Consider the following 21,885-nt stretch of genomic DNA (forward strand, 5'->3'; position numbering starts at 1 on the left):
AGAGCGCTCCCTCTCGCCGCCGCCATCTCCCCGCGACTGCCTGCGGCCGCTGCGGCCACCCCCCCTCTCCCATCGCCAGTGCCGTCCCGCCGGGCCACAAAGGACACGTCGACGCCAGAGAAGCTCCAGCTGGGCGGGGCGCTGCCGGTACTTCCATCCTGGGGCTCCCGCTCGCAGCTGTCCCCCGGCTCCTACTCGATGGAAGAAGGAAGGCGGGAAAAAGGCGGAAGGCGGGAAAAAGGCGCGAAGAATGGAGCTCTCCTTCTTCCTTCTTTGGGGTCCAGCAGGAGAGCGCCGAAAACCGCGGCATCGAGTAGGAGCCGGGGGACAGCTGCGAGCGGGAGCCCCAGGACGGAAGTACCGGCAGCGTCCCGCCCAGCTGGAGCTTGGCGGCACACCTGGCCATGTCTCGCGGCACACCGGTTGGGAAACGCTGCTGTAGATGTTGCAAGTTAAAAATATTATTTTTTTCAAAGGTTTTCTTCAACTCTATTTTATTAATGGAAAGGGCAGGCTGGACAAATGATGCAATTTAAGAGTTTACCCAGAGCCTGGAGAATATGGATCTGAATGAGAGTATGGATCTGGATGGAAAGAAACTGGCTACATGAGACATGAGACATGAGTGTCTCTGAGTTTTGGGACTCTCAGATCTGAAGAATTACTGTATTGCATTTTTGACAATGTTACTGTATTGTATTTTTGACAATATTGAGATCTTCCTACACTTGGGATTCCTGCTTAAAAGAGTAGATAGCAGCCGAAATATTTGTATATGTTTACAGTTCACTGTGCTTTCCTTTATGATGTCATATTTGCACTATAGTAATAAACATACTTGACCAAAAGATTTAACAAAATGACTCATATTATTAATCTGTCAAACAAGTGTACCTTGTTGTAGTGGCAGGGTTTAAATTTTTTTTGTGAAAGGTAAATTTAATACATAATTGGTATGTCGCAAAATAAAGTAGTTTTAAAATGGGGGGGGGCAGACACTTAGGCTGTATGGGCCCCCAAAATTCCTGATGGCGGCCCTGATAGTACTCAAAATAAATAAATAAATAAATAAATTCCAGGTTGTTTCTCTTTTTAAATTAGAGCCAGGGTAGTGCAGTGGTTAGAGTGCAACACTGCAGGCTACTTCATCTAACTGCTGGCTGTAGTTCAGCAGTTCAAATCTCACCACTGGCTCCAGGTTAACTCAGCCTTCCATCTTTATGAGGTGGGTAAAATGAGGAGCCAGATTGTTGGGGGCAAAATGCTGTAAAAGGGATGTAAGAGGGCTGTAAATGCACTATGAAGCTGTATGCAAGTCTAAATGCTATTGCTAAATTAAATAATAAAATAAAATAAAATAAAATTTTGATTAGTTGATGAGGGGATAATCCATGCTAACCTATTAGTCCCTGGAAATAAACTCTATTTATTTATTTATTTATTTATTTATTTATATTTGTTTTATTTGTCAAGTAGTGTACGTAATGATAGTGTACAAAGGAATAACACTATTTATATACATGATATTGGTACTAATAAGGGCAAGACATCCGAAGAGCTCCGTTAAAATATTTCGTCAACAAAGGCTTTTCCCCCCTTAGGTATACAGTTTTCAATCAGATTCCACAAGTCGTTTATCTTTCAAAAGGCTCAACCGCTAAAATAAAGCCATAAGGATTCGATTCTCTCTCCCCCGGATGGGGGAGGGGGTCGGTCCCTCGGTGCTGTCGTTCCTCATTCCGCTGCAGTACCGCCTTTCTCCTGCGAGGGGAGATCGTTCTCTGGCAGAGCCCTCTCTAGGGTACCAGGAGAAACCAACTCTTAAAAAAAAAAAAAAAGACACTCTGCCCTCTTACCTCGCTGGTGGCCTCTCCAAGGCTCGCGTTCGCCCGCTTAGGAGGAGCCGGTCTGGCCCGCGCGTCTCGCTGCTCTGGGAGGGAAGTACGCCGCTGCGAGCCAAGAGCCCTCCCGCCCGCCATATTGGTGCCCGCGCCGCAGCTATTGCGTGTTTGTCCCTGCAGCGCCAGCCGAGCCTGCCCTGGGGCGGCCCAGCGGAGTAAAGGGAGGAGCGCCCCCCCTTTTCCGCGACCCGTCCGCCGCCCCCTCCCTCCCCCCGCTCTTAACCCGTCCGTTACCCCGCCATGGCAACGAGGCCCGGTGGCCCATGAAAGAAGCCGACCGCCGTCACCCCAGCGGAGAACAACCCCCTTTCGGCGCCGTCTAAAGCCTTTCCCCCCCCTCCGACACACAACATGGAGGCCGTGAAATCTTTTAACAGCGAGGTCTGTCTTGGGACTCTTTGAGGAGGGGATGCGGGCAGGGAGGGGGAGGAAAGAGGCTCTCGTCGGCCGAAAAGGTTGCGGGGGGGGGGTTAGTTTGCTGCGGCTGCTGCCATTCTTCTGCAATACTACGCTGGGAGAGAGGCCTAGATGCCGTTGGGAGGGAGGTTGGAGGGAAGCAGGGCTATTCGAGGAAGGAAAGTGGAGGGGAGAATGTCTTCCTGCTTCCACTGAAGAATCACTGTTAGGGCTGGAATTGAGGGGAGGGGTGGACACCCCCAAACGAGCTCGGTTTGTTTTTCTGAGCTTTTAACCACCAGCTTGGCCCAGCTTCTGCTGCCCCCCCCCCAAAAAAAAATCTCTTCATTTCCTGCTCCTTTTAAATATCTAACCGGGGACGCACATTTTCCCCCAACACCCCCTCCCCGCAAATAACAGTTGTGCCAGTTTACGTTAATATAGAACGTATGTGAATAACCGCAAATGGAGGTTTGGATCCTGCCCTTAAGATGCTACCTAGAGTTTTTTATTTATTTATGTGTGTGTGTGTGTGTGTGTGTGTGTGTGTGTAACATTTATCCTGATAAGAGATATAGATAGATAGATAGATAGATAGATAGATAGATAGATAGATAGATAGATAGATAGATATAAATTTATATGATGTAATATTTTATATTACACTATATATAGTGTAATTATATATACTGTATACACATACATACACACACACACACACACACATATATGAAGGGATTGGATACTGTAGCTTAGAGGATAATTCTCTACCTTATAAGGCAAATGTTGCAGGTTCAAGTCCCAGTGGGTATGGCTAGCTGATGAGGCCAAAAGAAGGCCGAAATAGATCTATCCTAGTCTCCCTTAATTTTCAAATTCAGCAAAAAACAACAACGTGACATATATATACATATATATATATATATATATATATATATATACACACACATATATACACACACACACACACACACACACACACACACATACATACATATATATATATATATATATATATATATATATATTATAATATATATAGTATAATATATATAGTGTAACACACACACACATTACACTAGGTAGCATCTTAAGGGCGGCTGCAAGCAGACCCAAACCTATCTATTTATTTATCTATCTACCTACCTACCCAATCGCCTTTGCTACATTAAGTTGGGTTTGTGATAGGGAGAGGGCAGCACTCCGGATGATGGAAGAGGCCTAATAATAATAACAATTTTTTAAAAGCCTGCACCTCCTTCTGTTAGGATATCTTTAGGAGTTGTGCTATATACAAGCGGAATAGCCTGCTAAACGGGGGAGTGACTTACTTTCAACCAATTTAAACAACTGAATTAATAACAAGAAAGGTTATTTCATTTATTTTGGTTAATCTGAGTGGGTGGAGGGAATGATACAGAGAAACACAGGTATAGGAAACACAGATTGCAAAGGAGGACCATCTATTTCCGGAACATAACATATTGTTTACTTGGCTCTCGTTGTGCAAATATTATACTTTTTTATTAAGCAAATGGATTTGATACTTTGAAAAAAAAAAAAAACTTTTGGGAGAGAGGTAAAAGGAGCAAATACCCTATATTTGTTTTATGGGGAACTCAGATATGGTGAAAATTTTTAGTAGTGAAAATTTTTAAGATCAGTTTGCAAGAGGATTTCTACAATCGTGAAATAGGTAGGCTGTTTCGATAATACATGCATCAAATTAAGCTTCATATGCCATGGAAAACTGATATCCATATTTAGGTGAAATTATTCACAAACGCTGCAAATTGGTTTGTATATACAAATGTTCATCCTGTGCATTTTGAATAATTTTTAAGCATTTAGTCTTTCTAAAATACAAAATATTGAATAATAAGATTTTCCTCCACTGCAAAATTTTCATTTCCATTTTTCATGTTATTCCTGTATTTTTCTACAGGTCTTCACCTCTGTAGCTGCTATAATTTATAGTTACATTTGAAACAAATATTCTTTATTTTTCCCTGTTATTTCCCTTTGAAATAAGAAACCTATTTCATTTATCTACCTTTGCTTTGAGTTTAAGGTAGCTTAACTAAGATTCTTTAACGTTCTTCCATTCAAATATTTTTCTAGACATGTTTGCCTTCAACAATATTGTACAATCATGAACTGTTTCTAATTTCACAGGCTATTTAATTCTGTATTCAGAAAATCAAGAAGGAAAACCTAATGTTTGCACACAAAAAACCCATAACACACTGTGTGGGGGATGCTGGAATAGGCAGGATAGCCTATTTGCAATATCTTGAAAGTAAATCCTTCTATAACAGAATATTCTCAAAATGTTAGCAAAGATTTGTGTGGTAATAATACCACCTACAAAATAGCTGTCTATTGACAGTGCTAATGATGTCTTGTCAGAGTTATAGTCCAAAATAGACATAGGGCATCATATTGCCTTCTATGTTCATGTTTTGAAAATGATTTTGAAAAATTGCTTTGGGAAGTACAGAAGTAGCAGTAAGTGATTTTTTTATTCAACCCATTAGAGCAGCTGTGACTTTCTCAAGCTTATAAGGAAGATGCTTTTTCTTTAAAGCGGTCTTGTGAATGGACTCCAGTGCATTCCAAAGTATAACTTCCTAATTTTCAAAATAAACACAATCTGTTTGTTGTTGATTTAGAAAATACATGTGTTTCTTTTAATAAAGCTTGAGACCAGTTGTACTTATGTTTACTCTTGTTAATTGTATAACTGTTTATATGTTGAATTAATTTCAAATGAATGAAAAAAAATCTAGCCACAATCATCAGTCTATTTGTAAATTTCCTGTGCAAAGCTATCTGCAAACATGGTAGTACACTTTAAGATCGGCATTCATTAGGAATTTTAGGTAGGGGAAGCCCAATATGATTTGTAAAGAGAATTTGGACTCTCAAACAGTTCAGCACCATGTTCAGCAGCATCATTGACTGTTTTCTGTTCCTCCCTGATCATTTTACATTCTCATTTACAAAGTGAACTAATAGAGATAGGGCAGAAGTCAACTAGATGCAGATAACAAAAAACAGCTATTTTCTTAGAATATCTAAACAACAAAAGACATCCTTCCTTAAGATTTAAGTAAAGTATAGAAAGTGTCTCTCTTTCACTTTTTGCTAAAATACGTCAAGTCTACCAATTGCACATAAAGACATGTAGCTGGCACTGAATAATTTAATGTATAATACAAGGTTCAACAAACCCAGGCGCCTGGTCGCCAGTGGCGCCTAGAAAATGTTGTCTGGCGCCTAGAGCCGCCTGGGCAGGGCGCTGCGGTGCCTCTGACCTCTCCGCTCCTGCCCGATGCCGGGGTTTCTGGCGCTCTCCTGCTGGGTCCCAAAGAAGGCAGGCAGGAAGGAGAGCTCCATTCTTCGCGCCTTTTTCCCGCCTTCCTTCTTTGGAGCCCAGCAGGAGAGCGCCAGAAACCGCGGCATCGAGCAGGAACCGGGAGGTCGGAGGCACCGGCACGGCAGCGCCTGCCCAGCTGAAGGTTCCCTGTCGCCATCGGCAAGTGTCCTTTGGGGCCCGGCGGGAGGGCACTGGCGGTGGGAGCGGGGGGGGGGGCCGCGGCTGCAGCGGCACAGGCAGTCGCGGGGAGATGGCGGGGGGAGCGGGGGGCGGCTAAAGCGGCCCCGGGCACCGTTCCCTGTACGCTTTTCCAGGGGCGCGCAGGGAGCCGCGGCCACCCGCCCGCCTACCGGATTTCCCTCCGCGCGGCTGGGGAGGTGGATTCGCCGCCCCCGCCAGCCCGATCTCCCTCCAGTGGCTGGTGACGTAGTTCTACCGCCCTCGCCAGCCTGATCTCCCTCCGTGGGGGGGTGGGGGGCGACGAACCGACGACCGGGGGCTGTCCGTCCGTGTTGGGTGGTGCAGGGCAGGCACAGGCAGCCCCAGGGGAGAACAAGGGAGGGAGAGAAAGGAAAGAGAGAGTAAGGGAGGGAGAGAAAATTGAATGAAGGAGGGAGAGAAAGAAAGAGTAAGAAGCAGAAAGGATAGAGAAAAAGGAAGAGAAAGGGAGGGGGAGAAAGGAAAGAGGGAGGAAGGGGGGGAGAGAAAATTGAATGAAGGAGGGAGAGAAAGAAAGAGTAAGAAGTAGAAAGGATAGAGAAAAAGGAAGAGAAAGGGAGGGAGAGAAAGGAAAGGGAGAGAAAGGGAGGGAGAGAAAATTGAATGAAGGAGGGAGAGAAAGAAAGAGTAAGAAGTAGAAAGGATAGAGAAAAAGGAAGAGAAAGGGAGGGGGAGAAAGGAAAGAGGGAGGAAGGGGGAGAGAAAGAAGATATGAAGGAAGGAGAAAAAGAAAGAGAGATAGGAAGGAAAGAGGGAGAGAAAGGAATGAGAGAGAAAGGGAGGGAGAGAAAGGGAATGAAAGAGGGAGAAGGGGTGAGAGATAGAAAGGATAGACAGAAAGGGAGAGAAAGGAAAGAGAGAAAGGGAGGGAGAGGAAGGAAAGAGATGAGAGAGGAAGGAGGAGACAGAGGGGGTGAAAGCGATGTCAGGTGGAGACTCGGCAAAAAACCAAGTTTGCTTAAAAAAAATTCTGGCTCCTAAATTTTTTGGCTGGCTCCTAGATTCTGAACAACTTTGTCGACCCCTGGTATAATATTTAGCATAATTTGTAACATGTAAGTCTGTATGTAATAAGTGCGGAGAAAGGCGGCATAGAAATCGAATAAAGAAGTTTTCAATATCATTTATTCATTATAATTTATAATATTTATAATATTTACTAAGTTTAAATTTATTTCCCCAAATAAAAGGGAATAGTATTTTTTAAAAATCAAGTAGCTTTGACCCAAATTTTCAAATTTATTTTAAAATATTAGTTCACAAAGATTTATATTAAGCAGTATTTAAGCTTGCTTCCTATACTACTGTATTCCTGTAAAATATTTTATTTTATTTTATTTATTTGGATTTCTAGGCCACCCTTCTCCAGTGGACTCAGGGCGACTTACAAGATAAAATAAATACAAAATATAAAATTATAAACCCCCAAGCATAAGACCTAAGTCTTTAAACCCCAAACCTTTGAAACCATACATCCAAATTCATCCCAATCACAGTCATGCTATCAGTCGGAGCAGAGTGTCAACACTCAATGGCCCCAGGCCTGCCGACAAAGATGTGCTTTTAAAACCTTTTGAAAGGCCAGGAGGATAGAGCAGTGCAAATCTGGGGGGAGTTGATTACAAAGGACCGGAGCTGCCACAGAGAAGACCCTTCACCTAGGCCCCATCAGGCAATGTTGGAGAAGGCCAACTGGGATCTGACTGGCCGCTGAGGCAGGAGACGGTCCTGTAACTAATCTGGTCCTAAGCCATGTAGGGCATTATAGCTAATAACCAACACTTTAAAATTGTGTTCAGAGACCAATCGGTAGCCAATGCAGCTCTTGGAGTGATGGTGATATATGGGTATACTTTGGTAGAGTCATAATAGCTTGCACAATTGCCTTTTGGACTAACTGCCGTCTCTGAATGTTCTTTAAAGGTAGCCCCTGTAAAGAGCATAGAGAACAACTATTTTAGGAATAGCTAAGAATTATTTTTTTTAAAAAAAACCCAGATTTTATATTCACTGTTCTTTCTTTTACAGACTCTTGTGTATAAACAATAAAAACATTGATTACCAACAAGATGTTGGTTTCTCTAATTGAGATAAGAATAGATGTTAATGTTTATGCATTGTAAACCCAAGTTTACAAGTTTGTAATGGGTTTTTCTAACCATTTCAGAAATATTCTAATTTTGAAATATGTTTTGAGGTCATAGTGGAGATATTTTGGAATGAGAACACATCCAGTTTTGTTCAAACCAACTGTTTTGAGTTCTAATAGTCTTTAGAACAGAGATGTCAAACTAGCATCCTGTGGGCTTGGATGCATCATATACAGGCTTCGTCCACTGCAGCTCCACGAATGGGGAAAACATCACAAAAGTCACATGATGCAGCAAGTTTGACACCCGTGCTTTAGAACTACACTCATTTAGAATTTGCAATATTTTGCAGCTCCCTATCCTTACATTTTTAATGTTTTTATTAAAAATAACCCCTATTTTGCACTGAAGTGATGGTAGACATAGTGTATTGAAAGAATGCTTGTTAAAAAAATGTAAATAAATTTATAAAAGAATTAGATGGAACATATAACAATAACTGTATTATATCTCTGGCAATTCTATTCATTTTATAAATAGTAAAAATAGTTAAAAGGTAGTTTGGAAGTAAATAAATTGGCATTGTGGTGGCCTTCTTCCGCACGAATCCTAGCAACTGATTTTATCCCATAGAGTTGGCCTTCTCCACGTCCCGTCGACCAAGCAATGCCATCTGGTGGGACCCAGGAGAAGAGCCTTCTCTGTGGCGGCCCCGGCCCTCTGGAACCAACTCCCCCCGGAGATTAGGACTGCCCCCACCCTCCTTGCCTTTTGTAAACTTTTGAAAACCCACCTATGTCGCCAGGCATGGGGAAATTAATATGCCGCTTAACTATTATGATTTATGTATGGTTTGTTTGGGCTGTATGATTATTTTTTATAAGAGTTTTAAACTGGGTTTTTTTATCATTGGATTTGTATACTATGTATTGTTTTTGTTGTGAGCCACTCCAAGTCCGGCATACAAATCTAATAAATAATAATAATAATAATTATTATTATTATTATGCTGGGCTTGTCAACTGAAAAACTGGCAGCCTAGATTTGAAACCCCAGTGCCCCATGATGAGGTGAGCTCCCGTCTTGGCTCCTCTTCTGCCCACTTAGTTGTTCGAAAGCACCAGTTTGGTGAGAAGATAACAGTGCTTAGTGAGATGAACCTAAAGAAGCTGAATAATTTTTGGACAATAGTTGGGAAAAGCTGCAGATTTAATGACTGCTTGAGATTCTAGTAAGATACAAACAATATTGGATAATATTAAAAGAAAAGATATTAAAGTACAGAAAATGCCAACAGAGATTTTATATCAGATAAAATTGTTAAGCTATCAGATATCTATGTTAACTACAGAAAAAATAGATACTAAATTGAATTTGGTTACTTGACTACTTCTGTCCACCTGTTGACAATGGAAGTAAATTTTCCACTGTTCATGTTCAGTTTACTATAGCAATAATAAGAAGAGTCAGAATATTTTTTTGAACTTGGCTAACAAAGTGATAGGATTTTTTTGTTCAATTTGTTTTGTTCTCTAACAATAGTTTAATTAATTATCGTGTTTTGACCATTCATACACATGTTTATTATTTCATGCTTTTATTTACTAATACAGTGGTACCTCTACCTAAGAACGCCTCTACTTAAGAACTTTTCTAGATAAGAACCGGGTGTTCAAGATTTTTTTGCCTTTTCTCAAGAAACATTTTCTACTTAAGAACCCAAGCCCAGAAAAATTTCCCAGGAAATTTAAGAGTGGTACGAAGGCCCGACCAGTTTCCTGCCATTCCCCCTTTAATCCCAGCTATCTCAGGCTTTTCTGGGCTGTCAGAGGAGCCTTTCGGTGGTGCTTAAATGTCACTCCAGAGCAAACCAAGTGTTTTCCTTTCTCTGGGCGCTTGGAGAGGGAATAAACCACTTCGTTGTGGTGACTCCCTCATGCTGCTTCCCATACACCCTGCATGAGGTTGCCTCCTGGAGCGTCTGGGTGTGGAAAGGCAAAAGTAGGCCCTTCACCCTGGCCAGAGCAACTCGGCTTCAGCCAAACCGAGGAGTCACCACAGTGAAGGAAAGCTACCGGTACAAGGTGAGTGAGGGGAGAGGGGAGCCCTTCAGCCTGGGAAGGAAGAGGAAGCAGGTAGCAGCAGCAGCAGCAGCCTTTCGGTCTAAGGAGCGGGAGGTTCCCCCCTCTCGCCCGCCTGGGTTTCTCTCTGGTGGAGTGTATGGGAGGCAGCCTCGTGCCGGGTGTATGGGAGTCCTCCTCCTCTTCCTCCTCCCACCCAAATTCCGAGCTTTTATTTCTTTCCTAATGGGTTTGCACACATTATTTGCTTTTACATTGATTCCTATGGGAAAAATTGCTCCTACTTACAAACTTTTCTACTTAAGAACCTTGTCACGGAACGAATTAAGTTCTTATGTAGAGGTACCACTGTACATTTATAAAGTGTTGCCATCCATTTTATTATAAATTAATATCATAGTGGCATAATTTTATTGCATCTGATTGATCAATTCTTTCTTTTTGTTCCCGTTCATTGATAACAATAAGTCAAGGGTCCTGATTTCTTTCATGGCAATTTGAACAAATAGCATGCTCATGTGCACAGATTGTTATATTTATGTACATAAAGAACATAGTATGAAATCCAATTCCAGAATTATGCCTTGTTACACCCAAACAAGTTAACATTTGTAAATCAGCTTTAAGTTAGAGTTTCTGGTTGATGTATAAATCCTAGTCTCTTTGGATACATAAAAGATAACCCCAAATTTGATACCACATTAAGTCCACTTATTTTCTTGCACACGTGGAGCCATAAATCTGTAATACAGGTTGCATGTACTGACACAACATTTTTCAGTAAAGTGAAATAATTTTTTTATATATATACAGTTGTAACCTTTGTTATTTATCATTACTTGCTGTTTTAAATATTTTCCCATTTTTATGTATATTGTTCTGACAGAATCTGGATACTAGTCTATTGAAAGTCTGCTACTTGTAAAGAATTTAGAAAAGAGACAGAACATGCAAAGAATAACAAAACATTATGGTTTGATGATATGTTTACAAATGTTCATTACTATTGTGTAAATTAGGAATTTACATGCCTTATTTTTTAGAGTATAAGATGTACCTTTTTACCCCAAAAAAGAGGGTGAAAACTTGGGTGCATCTTATACACCGAATGTAGCCCACCCATCCATCCCCACACTTTGGCCTCCACCTCCCAGCAATTTACATCCTTGCAGCAAATAGAACAGAGCCTGATTAACACAAGCAACTGATATCAGCCTCCTGACCAGCAGCTGATTCAGCACAGGCAGGCCATGTGCTAGAACTGAAAGTAAAACTAGCTGCAAGGAGGTGAATTGCTGAATTTTCTGCTGAATTGGATGCAAGGAGGTAAGTCAATAACTATAAATGTCTGTAGAGTGTTCAAATTATGAGACTTATTTTTTAAAGACTGCTTTATTATAGTTCTAGACAAGTTAACAAAATGAAGAAGCTTTTTAAAATAAATACTTGATTTGAGGAGGCCCAGTGGTATTGTATCTTCTTTTAAATAGCAGAAAATGTATACTTCCAGAATGCCACATCAATTTTAAAGATCTGTAAAAATATAATTTGAAATGTAACAGTGTCCTGTTTTAGTATTAAGATAAGGCAGCTGAGCTAAACCTTGACTTAGGCATGTTTGGAGCAGATCTATTTAATTAATTGGGAGGAGTTAGTGTGACTACATTTAAGAAAACTTTCTAGCATTAATATACTATCATCATGTACATTTCTCCAATTCTTTGTTATTTCTATGGGTCAGACACACATTCATAGAAATACATAGCAAAAAATGTATATCATCTATACTGTTTGCTGGGAGGCAGAGGCAATTTTCCCCCTTTTTTTCCTCCCCCAAAACTAAGGTGTGTCTTGTACTCTGAAAAATATGGTAATTACATATATTGATATATCCAAGGCTATATGAATATTCGGAATCAAATAACTTGCTTTCTTCCACTATATCAGGTTTATTTTAGATATTTACAAAATGAAATATTTCTGTAATTCAGAAAACAAAACAATGTAAGCAGTCTTATATTTTTATGTCAATATCAGATGAAATCTAATGCAGAGAGAGACATAATGTGAACTATTAATTCTCCAGTCACTTTTGGAACAGAATACTGGCTGGATTAAATGGATGCGTAATCTAAATGAAGATAATTCCTTTTAAATATAATCTGTAGTTTAATATATCTTCCTTTATTTAAACTATCTTCCCTTTTCTCACAATACATAAGTATTCTTAAAATAAAATTACCCTTCAAAATAAAATTTAAAGAACAATTTGTGCTTAGAAACTAACTTTGAATTCATATATTTTGTTTAGGGAAATTACTTTTACAGCTTGATTTTTAAAAATATGTTTAACATAAAATGTTTTAATATTCTTTTAGCTATATTAATACGAGTATAATATTTTTTATCTGTCAGTACATTTATTTGGGAAACTATGAGGAAGATAAGATATTATATAATAATGACGTCAAATCTACAAACCATAACTTTAAAATCTCTGCAGTACAAAAAAACCTGAATTTTTTTAAAAAGCAGCATCTCTGGTTCCAATATTTTGCTGCTCTTTCTGTAGATTTCAATATTAATGATAGACAAGATTTTTTTTAATGAATTGGTGTTTTTTTTATTCATTGTATATTGTGAAGATTGGCCACAGAGGTAAAAGCAGAAACATCCTTTTTCAAACATATATATAGATATATATATATATATATGCCAAGACCTGCATGTGTGTGTGTATACCAGTGTGAATCAAATCCCAGTAAGAGTATGGCTAGCTGATGAGGCCAGAACAAGGCTGAAATAGTACTATCCTAGTATCCCTTAATTTTAAAATTCAGCAAAAACATGTAACACATACATACATATATACACACACACATGCATGCACATCTCTCTATGTGTATTATATGTTTATTTCTGTCGAATCATCAACAAAATATGTTACATATTTGTGTACGTACAGTATATGTATAAAAGTAAATATGCATGTATGTAATATATGAAGCAAATATAGTAAATGTTGATATAAAAGTAAAAATGATAAGCACCTTCATCTGCTATAATTGTTTGTTTCAAATTATACTAAAACCAACATAATTTCATTATTCAGTCATTTGTTTTACAACAAAAATAAAGATAGAACAGCTAAAAAATTAAAAAGATTGAGTAGACAGCATGTAGACAAATGTCATTCAGGCAAAATTCAGAGTAAATGGCTACTAAAGATAATATATAAATTATTTTGAGACTTTTAATTTTGTTTCAAATTGATTGTAATTAACCATTGACAATAAAATACAGTGATACCTTGTCTTACAAACTTAATTGGTTCCGGGACGAGGTTCTTAAGGTGAAACGTTTGTAAGATGAAACAATGTTTCCCATAGGAATCAATGGAAAAGCGATTAATGCGTGCAAGCCCAAAATTCACCCCTTTTGCCAGCCGAAGCACCCGTTTTTGCGCTGCTGAGATTTCCCTGAGGCTCCCCTCCATGGGAAACCCCACCTCTGGACCTCTGTGTTTTTGTGATGCTGTGATTTCAGTGAGGCTCCCCTCACTGGGAAACCCCACCTCCGGACTTCCGTTGCCAGCAAAGCGACTGTTTTTGCACTGCTGGGATTCCCCTGCAGCATCACAAAAAGATGGAAGTCCGGAGGTGGGGTTTCCCATGGAGGGGAGCCTCAGGGGAATTCCAGCAGTGCAAAAACGGGTGCTTCACTGGCCATGGAAGTCCGGAGGCGGGGCATCCTAGCAGCAGTGGTGGGTTTGTAAGGTGAAAATAGTTTGTAAGAAGAGGCAAACAAATCTTAAATCCCTGGTTTGTATCTCAAAAAGTTTGTATGACGAGGCGTTTGTAAGACGAGGTATCACTGTATATACAATCCAGTAGAATGAAATCTACATATTTCTTTTCCTATACAGTATCACAAAATTCTTTTAACACAATATGTAATGGTTACTGTTACCCTGAATTTTTATAAACCAAAGGCAACAGCTATATGTAGCTAAGATGGAATTTGTAGTAAGACCCACTAGATTGAGAGGTTTAGTTTTTGTTTATTGGTTGAATAACATAATGCCATAAAATTTGAAAATTTGCTGTTTCTCTGAGTATTAAATAATTTCTAATTAAGCAGAGTTTTGGAACAGATTTTGTTTCAAGGCCAGTATGCCTACTTTTCCACAATGGGTTTCTCATTGGTTTGGTCTTGTTATTTAGTTTAGTTAAGAATATGCATCTGCATTGTTTTTCAAAGATGAATTTGCTACAGATCTGTTTTTCTGATTTCTGGAAACTCTAAAATAATTGTTTACTAAGCCTTCCAAATAAATACTGTCTTTCTCAGAGTATAAGATACACCCATTTCCCCTCTAAAGCAGGCCGAAAATTTGTGTGAATATAGGGGTTTTTGTCCCAAGCCCTAATGATCTTCCTAGGTTGCAGGATTTTTTCATTGCTACTTCAAAGAATTTTTTCCAGCCTTAAGTCTTTGCAGACTTGTTTTCATTGCTACTTTTTCCAATGATGATTTTTTCAGCCCTTACAAGGGAAAAAATAATGTGGTGAAGCTGACGAGACTAAGGATGCTAGTCAGATGAATACCTGGTAGGTAGTTTCCCCCCCTATTTTCCTCCCCCCAAACTCTTATAATCCAGTAAGTCTTATACTCTGAAAAATATGATAATTTAAAATATAGGCTCATTTTATCGATGTATCCAGTACTAAAAATGTCATTAGTTTTTTATTTTCACTAAGAAAGGGGGATGTAGTCATGAAGACACTATATTTTGGGTAAACCATAAAAATTATTCCTCACTAGGCCTCTGTAGCTTTTCTTTGGACCTTTGACGGGTATAGGTAACATGTAGCAGGATCAGATTCCTTTGGCGTCACTCTTATTTCAGAGTGGAAAGATGAAAGTGGATGTAGTTTATTGAGAACTTCATTGTAAACTTCCCAAAAGATTCAATAACAAAAACTGGCTGTGATACTTGCCTTGTGTTTCTTTTCTTGATAGAGCAAGTTTTATGTCATACATTAACAGTGGTTCTCTAGGCCAGTGTTTTTCAACCAGTGTGCCGTGGCACACTAGTGTGCCGTGAGACATGGTCAGGTGTGCCGTGGGGAAATTAAACATGGGTCCCCAAACTACCATTCCTGCCAGGGTATTCCTTTTGTGTTCATTGCAACAGGCCCAGGTTTCACACTAAGTGAGTGTAAATACATTTAGAAGCTATATTATTAACTATACAGTATGTATAATATGTAACTGCATTAGAGTGTCATTTTGGTTGGTGGTGTGCCCCAGGATTTTGTAAACGTAAAAAATGTGCCGCAGCTCAAAAAAGGTTGAAAATCACTGCTCTAGGCTATATTTTATGAAAAAAATGGACGATGTTGAAGGTGCAGTTTAACTGACTTAGAATTAGATTGTTAAAGTTCAAAAGCTTTCTTTATCATGTGGCAGAGTCAATTAGGAATAACCTCAAATTCACTTTTCACCGTTCGGAGGCTGCTGGGAAGCCGCACGGCTGTTTTAAAAGGTGACAGCCGGGCTGGGGGGCTTCCCAGCAAACGCTGAACGCGGAAGTTCGGGTTTGGCGTTCGGCTTCGGGAGAGGGCTGGGAAGCCGCGCGGCTGTTTTAAAAGGTCACAACCGGGCTGGGGCACTTCCCAGCAACCTCCCAAACTTTTGCCGAACTTCTGGGTTCGGGGTGCAGGAGGTTGCTGGGAAGCCCCCCAGCCCGACTGTGACCTTTTAAAACAGCCGCGCGGCTTCCCAGCCGTCTCCCGAAGCCGAACGCCAAACCCAAACTTCGGCGTTCGGAGGCTGCTGGGAAAGCCGCGCGGCTGTTTTAAAAGGTGACAGCCGGGCTGGGGGGCTTCCCAGCAACCTCCCGAACCCAGAAGTTCCGCAAAAGTTCGGCGTTCGGAGGCTGCTGGGAAGCCTCACCGCCCGGCTGTCACATTTTAAAACAGCCTGGGGGCTTCTCGGCGGCCTCCCGAACGCCGAACCCGGAAGTTCGTGTTTGGCGTTCGGCGTTCGGGAGGTCGCTGAGAAGCCCCCAGGCTGTTTTAAAAGGTGACAGCCTGGCGGCGGCGTTTTTCTTGCAGGTTTTTTTTTTTGGTTGCACGGATTAATTGACTTTACATTGTTTCCTATGGGAAACAATGTTTCGTCTTACGAACCTTTCATCTTACGAACCTCCCCCTGGAACCAATTAGGTTCGTAAGACGAGGTATGACTGTATCTGCAATTTACAATGCCTTCTGCAACAAATGTGCATAAAATGTTGAAACTATTTGTTCTACATAATTTTGTTTTAGATTTAATTAAAATATCTAATATAATATAGGATAGTTGTATAGAATCTACTTGGTTTTTTACAAGCTTGATGATGTAATTGTGATGCTTGTAGAAGTTTACCATACAATTTGCCTTCTGAACCCTTGCCCATTACACTTCATTTGAAGTCAGTTAGGAGGAGTAAGGGAAGATGACTTTTATATGGAAGGAAAACACTCACTAGATCCACAAGTTTATAGTTAACACTAATTAATAATTTTTATATTCCTTTTTGGGGCAAGTTGATTGAAGTTATAGTTGTGATTGAACTGTATAAACATTTTTCAAGATTATATTAGTATTTGGTTTATTTTATACATTTCTATTGTAATCCATTTGCTTTGGGATTTGCATAAATCAGAAATAGTTTTTCAATATTTTTAAAACATGAAAAGTATTGGGTAGAGAGTGTTTAGCACTTAGATTTAGATACAGTTAACATCTGTGTATGTTAACTTACTGCTCCATAGTACTATTGTATGTAAAGGAATGGAGTAAGATAAAGATTGTCAATCATTTTAATTAGCAGATCTGTTTGAGGCTTGTAAATAGCTGAAACACTTGACCAGATAGAACATTATTTGGACCGGGAGTCATTGCTCACAGTCACTCATGCCCTCATCACCTCGAGGCTCGACTACTGTAACGCTCTCTACATGGGGCTACCTTTGAAAAGTGTTCGGAAACTTCAGATCGTGCAGAATGCAGCTGCGAGAGCAATTATGGGCTTCTCCAAGTATGCCCATATCACTCCAACACTCCGCAGTCTGCATTGGCTGCCGATCAGTTTCCGGTCACAATTCAAAGTGTTGGTTATGACCTATAAAGCCCTTCATGGCACCGGACCAGAATATCTTCGGGACCGCCTCATGCCGCACGAATCCCAGCGACCGGTTAGGTCCCACAGAGTTGGCCTTCTCCGGGTCCCGTCGACTAAACAATGTCGTCTGGCGGGACCCAGGGGAAGAGCCTTCTCTGTGGGGGCCCCGACCCTCTGGAACCAGCTCCCCCCTGAGATTAGGATTGCCCCCACCCTCCCTGCCTTTCGTAAACTCCTTAAGACCCACCTTTGCCGTCAGGCATGGGGGAACTAAAACACCTCCCCCTTGCCCATGTTGTTCTGTTGATTGATTGACTGTGTGCCTGTTTTTTATATATACTGTTTTTTATGAGATTATTAATTTCAATTGGAACTGGATGGGTGGGCATTGGATTTGGTATTGTGTACTGTACTGTTTTTTTTTTTATTATTATTGTTGTGAGCCGCCCCGAGTTTGCGGAGAGGGGCGGCATATAAATCCAATAAACCAAACCTAACCTAACCATTTTCATGGGGGAATACTCGAACACAGGTATTGTGCAACTCAGGTAGAAACGGCATAAGGATGAAAATCTCAAGAATCAAACTGGCAGGTATTTATTGGTTTCAGTGAAAGATTAAGAATGCTATATACATATTTATTTTCTGCTATATATCAGTAAATCATCTTCATCTGTTAAGCTTCAGGTAGCACATCCAGTTATGATCAGCTGCTGATCATGTGCAGTCAGGCGGTAGGGAAAGCAAGTAGGATGCTTGGCTGCATAGCTAGAGGTATAACAAGCAGGAAGAGGGAGATTATGATCCCACTATATAAAATGCTGGTGAGACCACATTTGGAATACTGTGTTCAGTTCTGGAGACCTCACCTACAAAAAGATATTGACAAAATTGAACGGGTCCAAAGACGGGCTACAAGAATGGTGGAAGGTCTTAAGCATAAAACGTATCAGGAAAGACTTAATGAACTCAATCTGTATAGTCTGGAGGACAGAAGGAAAAGGGGGGACATGATCGAAACATTTAAATATATTAAAGGGTTAAATAAGATCCAGGAGGGAAGTGTTTTTAATAGGAAAGTGAACACAAGAACAAGGGGACGCAATCTGAAGTTAGTTGGGGGAAAGATCAAAAGCAACATGAGAAAATATTATTTTACTGAAAGAGTAGTAGATCCTTGGAACAAACTTCCAGCAGATGTGGTAGATAAATCCACAGTAACTGAATTTAAACATGCCTGGGATAAACATATATCCATCCTAAGATAAAATACAGAAAATAGTATAAGGGCAGACTAGATGGACCATGAGGTCTTTTTCTGCCGTCAGACTTCTATGTTTCTATGATGATAATTGATAACTCTCCGGTGTGGATAGTATCATAGTAATCTGCCCATCTATCACTTCTGATTTTTCTTTTATTTAAAATACTTCTTCCTGATGTATGAATGTTATGCTAGGTTGTGTAAATCAGTGAAGAATTGTAGATTCAGATGATGGTTATAATGCTTCATCTGAATTTATACCTAGCTCACACCAGGCCTTACCCCAATGCTTTTTAGTGAAGTTATACAAATATATTTAACATTTATTCATTCATTATATATATATATATATATATATTGTATATGTATATGTTTATTTATTTTATTTGTTTATTTATTTGTTTGTTTGTTTGTTTATTGGATTTGTATGCCGCCCCTCTCCAGAGAGTCGGGGCGGCTAACAGCGACAATAAAACAGTGTTGCCCGACTTTGGGGCAGTTTTCCAAATTGGGGGGGGGGGGGACATAAAACAAAAGCAAAAATGGCAGATAACTAACTCAAATGGAGATAAAAAGAAAAAGAAGAAAAGGGGGCTGTAATAATTGTTAACACTTTGTAATGCATTTATATCAAACCGACGGCGCACAGCGACATCCACCCCAGCTCTGAATGGGAAAAAATGCTGGGTGACAGCAATGTGATGCTGTGACACCTATAATCTAAATGAACATGATTTCAGGCTTTACTGCAATCTGTTCCTTAATATGGTGAAAATGAAAAGGATTTTTTGTGACACATTTAAGTTTGGATTCAACAAAAAATTAATTAGCTTTGCTTCTGCAAAAAACAGTCTTTTAAGGAACAGAGATAAGGTAAGGGGAAAGCTCCTGCTGCTTTTTTCAGTTCTAGACTTAATTAACAGTGTCTATAGTTCTACTCCAGAAACTGGAGAATGCTACTACTTTTGTGTTGGGGATCCATATTGTTCTCTTAACCAACGCAAAATCATCCTGGGTTTCATTAAAGTGCCATATCACTAATGGATATGATTAATTACAATAAATTAAATATCAGTTTTGATCTGATGAAACTATTACTAGTGGATCTAACGTTCTTACATAATTTTAATTGTTTTCTTCCCTAATATATTCACAATAATTTTTCTTTTCTTTTAGCTTTACTCACTGAATGATTACAAACCACCTATTTCAAAGGCTAAAATGACACAGATTACTAAGGCAGCAATCAAGGCCATAAAGGTAAGAAAATGATTATATAGCTTACAAATGTTTCTTAGCTTTAAATGGTTCAGATAGTTAGTATAGATTAATGCCCAGGTATCATAGTCATTGCCTCAATTTCCATTAAAAAAATTCACTGTTAGTTAAAATTTAATGTTTGGAACCTTTAAATACTTACATGTTTTCATGTCATTTGTGGCATTTTCTTTGGAGAAGGATGGCATACAAATCTAATAAGTAATAAAAAATAATTTTAAGAAAATTGTCTTGAAATATGTTAAATATTACCAATTGCATATGTCCCTATAGCTCTAATACTTCGGGGCTTTTAATTCACAGGACACATAATGATACACATACATAAAACAATACATACATGCACACACGCACATTCTAAATGGAAAGGTTTTGTTTACATTAAATAAATAATGTAGTCAATAGATAAAAAATGTCATTAATGGGAACAAAAGCCAAAAAGAATAGATCCTAAATATCCATTAAGTGAGGGATTTCCATTAGATGCTACAAAATGTTTTTACTTCCGTGTTCTCCTTTCCCCTTAAAAACAATATTAGTATTTGATGATGCATTTTGTCAAAAATAAGCCATTCCTTTTTTAACTGCATTCTTAAACTCTATTTTCTATTAAAGGGATATTTAAAAAAAAGGAAAAGAGTAGGAATTCTTCCAAGTGTGGGTCTTGAAGCTATTTACTTTAAAATTTAGTGAATTTACTATTCACTAAATTTAGTAACACACATTAATCAGAAAATTGCTTAAAAAAAGAAAGAAGTTGGTACATAGTGGAAGCTATATAAATGTTGTAAGCTGCCAGGAGTATAAGCAATATGTGAATTGGATGGCTATATAGATTTCCTTAATAAACAAACAAATAAACAATAAATCTATTGAACAAATTATATATTTTTATTTTTAGTTCTACAAACATGTTGTACAGAGTGTTGAGAAATTCATTCAAAAGGTAAGTCTCCAAACAAAACATTATCGTTTTAGTAATGTAAATGAATTTATATGTTTATATAAAGATAAATGTATTATAGGCATTAATGTTACTGGATATATTATCACAATTTACAATCCAATGAGGTACAGTAAGTTATTTTTCCTCTGTGGAACAGTTGTAGGCTGTAGTGAGAGATATTTCTTGTTTGGAAGTCAGAATAGCCTGTTGGAATATGAAGAGTCCTTCATGTGATTTAGTTCACTTATTGTTTCCTTTACATGGATTACTTTGAGGTGACAAAAACTTCCATCCATGACTACTTGCTTATCATAAAAGGTTTGATTTATTATATGGATATTATTTGAATTAGTTTCAATAGCTTAGCTAATAAATCTTATAGAAAATTTATATTTTTATTGTATTTCTATTTAGTGTAAACCAGAATACAAGGTGCCCGGCTTATATGTCATTGACTCGATTGTACGGCAGTCTCGGCATCAGTTTGGACAAGAAAAGGATGTATTTGCTCCTCGGTTTAGCAATAACATCATTAGCACTTTCCAGAATTTATATCGTTGCCCTGGGGATGATAAGGTATGGATTCTTCTACATTTCACTCTTTCCCCAATAAACTACTTCAGTTTACATTAGTAATATATTTTTTCTATTTTTAATGTATTTTTTTTGACATGGTTCCTGAGTAATAGATAAATACTATTTGTTAATAGGGAAGAAAGTACTGTGCATGCCTTCACTGTAGTCCCTCATGGAGTTAAAATTGTTTTGCAGAGTACTGAAAAAGAGTAAGAAAATATAAACCAAAAGAAAAAAAGAGATGAGGTTAAAAAAAAGTAAATGTAGCTAAACCATTCACTATATTTGTCTCAACATCAATGTATTATAGTCAAATTTTCTTCACCTTTTGGTATATAGCATCAACGTGTATTAATTTTGCAATTTCAATCTCATTAATTCTTAATGCACAATATATTCATACCAAGGTAATCCAATAATAATATTCTTATAGAATGGATATGAAATTAAGCATGACAGTACCTAATCTGAAATTATACGTTATGTATATAAATGAGCTAAGCTCTATAAAATTGAGAGGTGTTTCTTAAATTCTTGGGGATTTAAAATAATAGTTTAAACAGAATACCAAAGATTTAGATTGG

At 38.8% G+C, this 21,885-nt stretch overlaps 1 protein-coding gene across 8 annotated transcripts in view; it reads left to right on the forward strand.

Annotated features, from left to right (window-relative positions):
- Positions 1 to 1,899: 1,899 nt before the first annotated feature.
- SCAF8 (SR-related CTD associated factor 8) overlaps positions 1,900 to 21,885 on the forward strand; it is a 119,133-nt gene continuing 99,147 nt past the window's right edge. For 4 of the 8 annotated variants that reach the window (XM_070733743.1, XM_070733744.1, XM_070733742.1 and 1 more), the window contains exons 1-4: positions 1,925 to 2,282; positions 19,678 to 19,761; positions 20,681 to 20,725; positions 21,140 to 21,301. In XM_070733743.1, coding sequence (XP_070589844.1) covers positions 2,253 to 2,282; positions 19,678 to 19,761; positions 20,681 to 20,725; positions 21,140 to 21,301 — 321 coding nt within the window. In that variant the 5' untranslated portion in view covers positions 1,925 to 2,252. Of the gene's footprint in view, positions 2,283 to 19,677; positions 19,762 to 20,680; positions 20,726 to 21,139; positions 21,302 to 21,885 lie in introns of all 8 variants that reach the window. The other 4 variants (XM_070733747.1, XM_070733746.1, XM_070733748.1 and 1 more) reach the window with 4 other exon arrangements.

Source organism: Erythrolamprus reginae, chromosome 1 (genome assembly GCF_031021105.1).
Source record: "Erythrolamprus reginae isolate rEryReg1 chromosome 1, rEryReg1.hap1, whole genome shotgun sequence".
In the NCBI taxonomy this organism is placed as follows: Eukaryota; Metazoa; Chordata; class Lepidosauria; order Squamata; family Dipsadidae; genus Erythrolamprus; species Erythrolamprus reginae.